We start from the raw sequence: 10107 nt of genomic DNA, 5'->3' as shown, positions 1-10107 counted from the left end.
ATTCATTTTTCCACCCAGTCTGTGTCCTGCCACTGATTGTATTTACACAGATAAATTGTGGAGTTTGCCCGTATGATGAGATGGAGGGTCATCACTAGGATTATCTCGCCTCCTGGTTCTCCCACCCTTGTGTAAGCCCCTCTCCTCGTGTGGGAGCTCTACCTCCAGACTCGCTTCTCTAACAAATAGAACGTGGCAGAAGTGGTGAGATGTCACTTCTGAGTTTGGGATACAAAAAGCCTGTGGCTTCTCACGTGGACTCTGTCCCTCCCCTCTTTCCCTTCCCCCCTCCCCTCTTCCTATCTTCATCGTCATCACCGTCTCTCTTACCATGAGGACACTCAGGCAGCCTATGGAGAGGCCCACAGAGAGGAACTGAGGCCTCCTGCCAACAGCCCCTTGAGTGAGCCTAGAAGCGGGGTCTCCAACCCCAGTTGGGTCTTGAGACGACAACTTGACGGCACCTCCTCAGAGATCCCCAAGCCAGAGGCACCGGGCAACATCGTGCCCAGGTTCCCGACCTGCAGAAACCGTCAGAGAATAACTGGTTGTTGTTTTCAGGTAATTTGGGGGGGGGGGCATACCGCGCGACACGTGGGATCTTAGTTCCCTGACCAGGGATCAAACCCCTTGCAGTAGAAGCAGAGTCTTAACCACTGGACCACCAGGAAAGTCTTGTTGGGGGGGGGAGTTTGTTGTTCAGCAATAGATAGCTAATACAGAAAGTCTTGTAATTGTGTAACCAACGTAAGGTTATAAGCTGAGATCTGACCAAATCATTTGTTTTCTTCTGAAAAAGTTGTAGAAAATCGCAAGACAGAAAGCCCTCCCCCTCTGTCTCTCTCTGTCTCTGTCTCTCTCCCTCTCTTTCTTTTTTGGGAATAAACAACTATAATTACAATTTAAACAGGATATCATAGAGATCAATCATAGGGATTAATACTAATTAGATTTAAAGAAAAGAGAAAAAGAATTAAAGGATGTTACTGTGTAGGTTAGCCTTCCCTTTATAATAAACACTTGTTCCTTGATAATGTATTTCTTATAAACATGGTGTGTGTGCCTGTGTGTGTGAGAGAGAGAGAACACACTCTGTTTAGTTTAATGGTTGACCAGGCTTTCATTATTGGTGGAGGAATGGAGGGATGGGGGTACTTACAAGTATCTCCAAAATGGGCTATTAGTGAAAACTAGGGATAAAAGACTTTTTGCCCTTGACATTTATATATACTTTACACAGTTTTGTTTTGTTTTGTTTTTAAAACCTGGTTTGCTGTTTTCAGGGTATAGGAATAAAAATTTTAATGTTACTTTGAGTCTCCTTTTATCAGTGAAAAATCACATTATGGCTCTAATTTTTAAATATTTGACAAGCAGTTATCACAACAAATGGTTTCAGACATTTTTGGCTCTCCCAGAGATTGAAAGAAAGGTGAAAATGCTCATTTCTATTGAGGGCTGTAAAGCATTTCTTATTATCACAAATATAACTGACACTATGTGGTCGATTTTTATAAATCACGTCACTTTAAAAATGGCATGAACATTACCACAATAAAGGGGGAAAATACTCTTTCAGAGGGGCATTTCAAAAGGTAAATAAATTAACCAACTCAAAATACAGTTTTCTCTTAAAGCATTTTTATCTTCCCGTCTTTTGAATGGTTCCTACGCTTATGAATTCCCAGGCCCTTTCTCAGTACCAATCAGTCGACTGGCTTGAGCACCTACTGAATACCTTCACCAAGTACTATATAAGAGAAAGGCAACACAAAGGAACAAACAAGCAAATAGGAGAAGGTCTCCTATGCTCAGGAAGCACACGATCAAGTGGAGAGGATCAAACATGGAAGTGAAATGGCTGAAGTACATTTTACTGAGTAATGACACATCCAAGTCAAGTGTGGATTACTTTTGAATTCTGAAAAAAAATTATGCCTAACTATACTGAGATGTTTACCCAGGCAAAACATGATTCTCGACCACAATATTGCTTTGCATCTTTGTTCTTGCTATTTCCTTTGCCTAGAATGCCCTTGGTCTTCATCTTCATCTGATGAAATTCTCTCTCTTATTTAAGGTCTAGTTCAAAGGCCCCCAATTCCATGATGTCTAGGCTTACTCCATCTTGACTTATCTGTTTCACTGGAAAATCTAGCCCACCCAGCTCTCCCCCACTAGAATCCCACAAGTCATACTTCTTCCATCTCTTGATCACTTCTCTTCTGTCTCCTTTGATGTCTCTTCTTTTTTCATAACCGTGCCTTGAAGATTGAATGTTAGGGAATTTTGATTCTCTCGTCCTAATTGCCTGGATTCATGTCATCTTTCCAAGGCTTTATCTCCCAGTAATTGCCTCTTACACCCCTTACTTGAGCTCCAGCTCAAGGAAGTTCAATTTCTTAAGCTAATTCCTGGACATATTCATTTGGATGACACTATCAACTCCAGCTCAACATGTCCAACCTGGACTCATCTTCACCCCTATCCTCTACCCTCATTGCAGTTTCCTTACTTAAAGCCAGAACTGACCATGTGTTCTGAGCTTCTGGGGCTCCAAATGGTGACAACTTCTTTGATTCAATCTCTTCTTTTTCACCTATATTCCGTCAGACAGATCAGGACTTAGCTCCAGTCTCATGCCCTCCATGAAGCCTGTCCTCTCTGCTCCAGGGACTGGAGTCTTTCACACTCCAAATTTGCTTGCATGACTCAGTTTCTCTCTTGACCAGGAATGGGGTTTCTATAGACATTTAACAATTTTATAGGCTAAAATGAATGAAGTCTTGTTGTTCTTCACTTGAAATCATTCTCATTTTCATCTCTTCCTACACTTCTACGCCTTCCCCCATCTGCTCTTCTCATCTCCTCTCACCTAGCTTAGAGCACTAACCCCCTAGGTGTCCTCCCATCAACAGTGCTTACACTCACAGAGGATGCCCTTCTTCCTCTTCTCTGCTTAGCCAGCTCCTCCTCATCTTCTAAGAGTGAGATCACTGCCCCCCTCTACCAGGAAATCTTCTTGGATCTTCCAACCCAACTGGAAGCTTCTCTTCTCTGGGAGGGAGTGTTGAGTGTAGGGGAGGACAGTGCATTTTGGAGCTAGTCCAACCTGGGTTTGAATCCCAGTGATGTTACACATTAACTGTCTGACCTCAATTTCTCTGAGCCTCAGTTTCCTCATCTATAAAACAGAGAAAATAATTTCTATCTTGCAGAGCTGTTGCGAGAATTAAATAAAGTCGTGTATATAATGCGTCTGGCACGTGGTAACAACTATCATTACCATGTAGGTCTTGAGTCTCCTCTAAGGCTGATACGTTGCACAACCCCAGGGGGGTGTCTCCATGAATACTGCCCCTTGCAGTTGTCAAGTGCACAACTTGCACGTGGTAGTCCAGGTCTATTATGTCTAGTATTGATTGTTTGCTAAGTTATTTATACGTGTTTTAGTGTTTAATAATCCATAGCCTTCCGAAGAGAAGATGGGGAAGGGCAGTGCTCATTCTCTTGTACAGTCTTGTTTACTGCTACTTCTCTAGCCCCATCTCTCACCACTGTCAACTGCCCCCCACACCAATTGTATTGGATTAAACTACTTGTGGTTTCTCTGATGGCCACAGCTCCGGTCCTCAGGTCTCTGAACAGGCCCATTCTCTGGGCTAGAATAGCCTCTAGCTCCCTAGGCTTGTTTACTTGTCTCTTCCTGATTAGACCATGTTAGTCTTGTTCACCATTGCATGCTCAGCATCTAACATAATGCCTGGAACATAGGATGAGTACAATAAATGTTTGTTGAATGAATGCATTGTTTTCAGGGATTATTACCTAGTTTTCCTCAAGAAGGGGCATGAGATTTTTAAATGAACAGCTGTGCTGCTTCAACTATCATGACTGCAATAGACTGGATGTTTGTGCCCCTCCCCCCAATTTCTATGTTGAAATCCTAACCGCCCAATGTGATAGTATTAGGAGGTGCGGCCCTTGGGAGGTGATTAGGTCATGAGGATGGAGCCCTCATGAATGGGATTAGTGCCCTTATAAAAGAGGCCCCAGAGACCTCTTTTGCTTTCTATCCATCATGTGAGGACACATGTAGTCTGCAACCTGGAAGACGGCCCTCACCATAACCTGACCATACTGGCTCCCTGATCTCGAATTTCTAGCTCCCAGAATCATGAGAAATAAATTTCTGTTGTTTATAAGCCACCTAGTCTCTGGTACTTTGTTATAGCAGCCCAAACAGACTAAGACAATGACTAAATTACTAATGTCTACTGTAATCCTTTGTGTATATTATCATGTACATTGTGCTAACATTGTCTGCTTCTTAATAAATGTGTGACCTTGGGCAAGTTTCTTAATTATTCTGTGACTCAGTTTCCTTATTTGTAAAATGGGTATAGTAAGAGTATTTCTCTCAGGGCTGTAGTGAGGACTCAATGAAATGCTTCTACTATTTGGAATGGCCTCTCTCAGATCATCCCAGGGCTGGCTCCTTTTTCACATTCAAGATTCAGTTCAAATGGCAAATTCTCATCAGCTTTCCCTGATCACTCTGACTCCTTCTCCAATTTCTCTCATATCGCTTTGTTTTAAGTTCGTCATGGCATTTGTCCGCTGGCTGATTTTCTCTTTGTGGACTTATTTATTTGTTTACTAGCTGTGTGACCTTGATTTCTCTGAGCCTCAGTTTCTATTCACTGCCATATCCTCAGTGCCTAGAATATAGTAGTGCCCAGTGAATATTTGTCGAATGAACTGACTTACCTTCCCTTTCCGAGTCTTTGAGAACAGTAATGGATAGCTAGACCTGGGTGAAAATTTTCTGATCCCATAAATCGGGGGACAAAACTCTTTTCAGAGTGCTATCAGTCTGTGGCTAAGTATAAGATCTGGCCCCTGGCCTCAGGAGCTTACCGTCTAGTTGGTGGGATGTGAGTTGAGTGGTTCCTAGAACCACTGGTGGATTATAAATCACTAGTGCAAATTCTGCCTTCCGTGGACAAAAAGTGATACAGAAAAGTGATGGATCAAACTAAGAAGTTATGTGGCTAAGTGCTAAGTTGCGTGGTGTAGAGTCTCAGGGATATGGGTAGACAGACAGAGGGATTCAGCTGGGGGACCTTAGAGGAGAGACAAGTCATCCTAGAGAAGGGACCAGACACTAATGTTTGTAAAGCACTTAGAAGAGTGTCTGGCCCATAGTAAAAGCTATGTGTGTGTTTATGAAATAAAAACGCCCAACTGATATTTTTATGCCATCAGGATTTTATTTTTTCTCTTAATAAAGATACAGGACTTCCCTGGCAGTCAAGTGGTTAAGACTCCGAGCTTCCACTGCAAGCGGTGCGGGTCCGATCCCTGGTCGAGGAACTAAGATCCCACATGCCGGGTGGCACAGCCAAAAAAGGGGGTGGGGAGATGATACAAAAATAGAAAAAAGCTTTGTTCATGAAATTACCATGGGCTGCTGTTTCTCAAAAGCACGCATAAGAAGGCCACAAGAGCACTTACTTGTCTGATATTAGTAAATATTATACACCAATTGTAGAAAGAGCCTCAACTGGAGACGCCAAACCTATAGGGATCACATGGACGCAACCTGATCATCCAGGCGAAGAGACCAGTTCTCAGAAGTATTAACAGAGGAAGAAAACGGCATGGGATGGGCCTCTGCTTGGTGATATGGGCCCTGGGTCTGCCCTTCTTCATTGAAGACACAAGGCGGACAATCACAGTTGGGCCTTTGGCTGGACTGTGACAAGGTGAACACCTCATAGCACGTCTCACCATCCCGGGTTGTGATGGCTCCCTCGCTGGCTACTTTCCTGGAGCAGGGCATCGTGAGCCACGGGGAACGTTGCGGGGCAGTGCAGGACACAGGGATCACGTACTTAGACGACGTACGCTTGGAAGCATAGTGCAGCTCGCTGCTGTAGAGAACCATGTCCTGAGAGACAGCCTTGGCCCTGATGCCACATTCCGTCACACGGTAGGTGAACTGGTAGGCATAGGGCTGAACATGATTGGCAGGGCAACCCAGTCCCAAGTGTAACTCATGAAAGTGCACATATACGTCACTGTTCAACATGAAGGGGTGTACGGTGACCATGAACCAGTCTATGGAGCACAGTACAGTCATCGGGTTTTGTCCGGAACAGGCCGAAAACACAGAGGTGAGGAAGACTAGCCCTCCTATCAACTTGAAAACTTTCATCCCGGTAGCGGATCAGGTACTCCTGATCCTCTCTGGTGAGGAGTTCTAGAGCACAAAGAAACACAAAAGGAAAATTGTCTTATTTCCTATTGAAAGTTCAAACACGATCATTTTTTAAAAACAAAAGACCATTCCTAAAGCATTAAAAAAAAAAAAGAAGCTAAGAGAGTAGAACTTAAATGTTCTCACTAAAAAGAAAAAGGATAAACATGTGAAGTGAGGGATGTGTTAATTAACTTGATGGGGGAAATTTTTTCACGATGTAAACGTATGTCAAATCAGCATGCTGTATACTTTAGATCCTTTCCAATTTTACTTGTCAATTATACCTCAATAAGACTGAAAATAAAAGAAAAAAAAAGCAAAGGAAAAGATCCCTGTGAAAGAGAACTGAATTTTGACGTCATTGTTGGAACTCACGTGTTTCTAGATGACTACAATGGCTTCTTTAAGTGACTTTACCATATTGTTTTGGTATAAAACACAAATCGCTCACATAGAGAATGAGAGTCTACACCGATTAGGAGTAGCATTCCTTTGTGTGCAACCCCAGCCAAAAAGAAAACAAAACAGTTTTCATGCCAAACATTAAATAAGGTGGCAGGAGATAACAGTTTAATTCAAGCTGACAGCACTTTCCTCCTGAAGGCCCCAGTGTCCTCCCATAGACCATACTAGTGAACCCTTCTCTATTGCCTTCTTTTTTTGGTTAGCAACAGGTTTAATTAAATGAAAACCTAACAAGAAATTGTGGTTTATTCCCGACATCCAAATATTGAAATTTTGCCAAGTGGCTCACTTAAAATGATCAAATGAATGCTTCATAAATGCCAGCGGTATCATCATAAGCCATTATGACCAACAGCCATTATGACCTTGCAAAATAGCGAAATTGCAGAGTGACAGACAGAACAGTATGGAGAAAAAAAGAGTCATGCTAAGAACAAGTGTCTAAAACAGTTTCAGAAGGGGGTACACACAAAGGAAGAAGGAACAGGAATGTCATCAAATATCGTTCAACTCCGTTTTCATTTTAAAAGTGAAAGTGAAATAAATCAAATAGAAAAGTGCCTAAAATTTCAAAGGAAATGTCTATGCAGGGTTTTACTCTTGTTCCCTGCTGAATTAAGTAATCCTTGCATAAATGAATTCATTCTTTGACTAATATTTATTGAGCGTCTACTATGTGCCCAGCACTGCGCTAAATAAAAAGCATCCCAAGACAGTTCTTTCCTCCCCTCTTCCTCAGTTGCAAAAATGTAGCTCTTTCTCTTCCTTTGATACTGATGAATTTGCTGCATTCTTTAATGGAAACCATGGCGGAGGAACCCACTAGCCAGGTGCAGTGGCCTGGAGGAAGTGCTTTGTTTTCGCATCAGCACTTGATCTGGTTCGTACCCCTGTCTCTCCCTCTCTCCTTACCGACTCCTCATTCTCTTGGGGATGTTGAGGTGTAAAGAGAAGCCTAAGAGGTCTACCCAGCTCCTTCCTTGCCTCTTTGTTCTGAAATGGTTCTCTTAGAACTGCTTTTTTGTTTTTCACGAAGCAAAAAAAAAAAAAAAAAAACAGAAAAACAGCAGCAGCAACAACAAACTGAAAAATCCAGCCCTCTTACCCCTACAAAAAAACCAAACAAACAAAATACGATGATGACGACCAAACAACAAAAACCGAGTTAATTCGGATGCCAGCTGGTCTTGGATAATGACTCAACAGTTAAATAAACAAACCACTTGCTCTGGAATGATGCATATTTGCTGAGGTTCCTTCTGGAAGCTGAGATCATCACTCCATCACTGCTGCACTATTGCCTCGGTCTCAGGAAGACCACCTTGCCCTGAGCTTGCTTTAGGACTGCCTTTCTCTCCCTCTCTCCATCTTTCCTCCTTCCTTCACATGATCTCACAGCCTGGACCTATTTGCCCTGAACAAAACCCTCCCCTTTAAGTAGTTCCTGGAATAGGTCAGGGAAACAATCCCTCCACTCCAATTTTGTTGTTCAAAGCCCAGAACTGATACCAAGTTTAAGGGTGTGCTCCTGTGCAGGGAGTTGGCCATCTACTTCCTCTCCATCCCTCAAACATCTTTCCTATCGTCCCTGCTCCTCCGTCTCATGGTTAATCCAAAGAGAATTATCAAAAGCCCAGATTCTCTGAGAAACATTACTGTTGTCACCCAACGAATCATTTTAGACTACCTCACTCCCACCCGCAAACCCACTTTTTTTTTTGGTGGTACGCGGACCTCTCACTGCTGCGGCCTCTCCCGTTGCGGAGCGCAGGCTCCGGACGCGCAGGCGCAGCGGCCACGGCTCACGGGCCCAGCGGCCCCGCGGCACGTGGGATCCTCCCGGACCGGGGCACGAAGCCGCGTCCCCCGCATCGGCAGGCGGACTCTCCACCACTGCGCCACCAGGGAAGCCCCCCCAAACCACTTTTTGAATTACATTGCATTGAACCAGTCTTGAAGGAAGGGCTTTAGTAATATCACTGCGTTTGGGGATTTATTTAGCACAAATCTCCAAACTCAGCACAGAATCGGTTTCCTCTGATTTTCTTATAGCCGGGGAGAGATTGCCACAAGATTGGAGCAGTAAGTGTGTGTGACAACATACCTTTGAGCTCAGATAAAACTGAAAACTGAAGTCAGCGGGAGCCATGTTTAAGACTGCATGTCTAGGGTGAGAGGGGGGAGTCGGGAGATCAGGGGAGAGCAGAATGCATTTGCTAATGAGCTTTGCTAACTCCTAGCTCAATGCCACTCTTGGGGAGTTGCTCCCTTTTGCTGAGCACAGGTCGTCAGAACTGGGCAGCCTCCCATCCCTGCTGCCTGACAATTCCCAGGGAAAGGTAGAGGGTGTGTGGGTGTGTGTGTGGGTGTGTGTGTGTGTTGAGGGATGGTTATAAGTCATTCACAACACGGTGTAAACTCATCAAATGAGCTGGCTTTTCTAACATCCAGCTGAGATGTGTTGGCAGAATAGGACCTTGGACCCGGATGGGGAGGGAGAGGGTTGGCTCTGAGAAAGAGGGCTGAGGGGCTATAGAGATGGGAAGGGGGCGCCAGAAGAGAGGGTTGTGCAGTTTGCGCCCAACTGGAGGTATTTTTAGCCATAGTTGGGGCTGAGCCCAGCACCCCGGAGCTGAGGGAGTTGAGGACTTGGGAAGAAATAACCCGAGAAGGGAGAGCTCACCCTGGGACTACTGTCGGGCTTCCCAGAGGCAGCCGGGCTGTTAGAAAGCAGGTCTCAGGGTTTGCATTACCATAGCCCCATTTTGGCTTGATGCAAATTATCCTTGCAAAGTTCATAACTTCGAAGCCTTTGTATAGCCAAGCTGGGCTCAGCTATTGATACCTACGGTCCTGAACTGAGCTGTAGGGAAGCCGGTGAAACCAGAGCTGCTAATGACACCTGGATGCAAAATGTTTGCTTTCCTTGCAGCTACAGAGTACAGTAGCTTTCTGTTTTTCTCAATGTGGTTTATGCATATACATTTTCCATTCATTTTTTAAAAAGTTTTCCTCCTTCCCCTTAAAAAAAATTCCCTAATAAGCCTAATTCTTAATACATCCTTTATGTTTTTTTTTTTAAAAAAAAACAAAACATGAAACGTTTCATTCTGGGAATATGAACTCTATTTCTTAATGTCTTACAAGAAAGAGATTGAATATTGGTCTAAACACAGAGCATTTTTAATCTCAGGGGGAAAAAAAGACTTTTTAAGAGAGAAGTAAATTAGTTTTGTGATGTTGGTGAGTGAGTTGAGACGTGTAACACAAATCTCCTTGAAAGCAGACAGATTGTTGCCTCTTCATCTCCTCTGATGTCGTTAGAGACACATATGAACTCTTTGCGTGGGGAACGGGGAGAGGATTAGCTAAACATT

The 10107-nt window shown here is 43.7% G+C and overlaps 1 protein-coding gene across 1 annotated transcript; it reads right to left on the bottom strand.

Annotated features, from left to right (window-relative positions):
* Positions 1–5590: 5590 nt before the first annotated feature.
* PLAC1 (placenta enriched 1) lies at positions 5591–6220 on the bottom strand. The gene has a single exon (XM_059050669.2). The coding sequence runs from the start codon at positions 6218–6220 to the stop codon at positions 5591–5593; it is 630 nt and encodes a 209-aa protein (XP_058906652.1).
* Between the last annotated feature and the right edge of the window lie 3887 nt (positions 6221–10107).

The sequence above is a fragment of the Kogia breviceps genome, chromosome X (genome assembly GCF_026419965.1).
Source record: "Kogia breviceps isolate mKogBre1 chromosome X, mKogBre1 haplotype 1, whole genome shotgun sequence".
In the NCBI taxonomy this organism is placed as follows: domain Eukaryota; kingdom Metazoa; phylum Chordata; class Mammalia; order Artiodactyla; family Physeteridae; genus Kogia; species Kogia breviceps.
The sequence above is the reverse complement of the archived record's forward strand: the minus strand, read 5'-3'. Positions and strand labels throughout refer to the sequence as shown.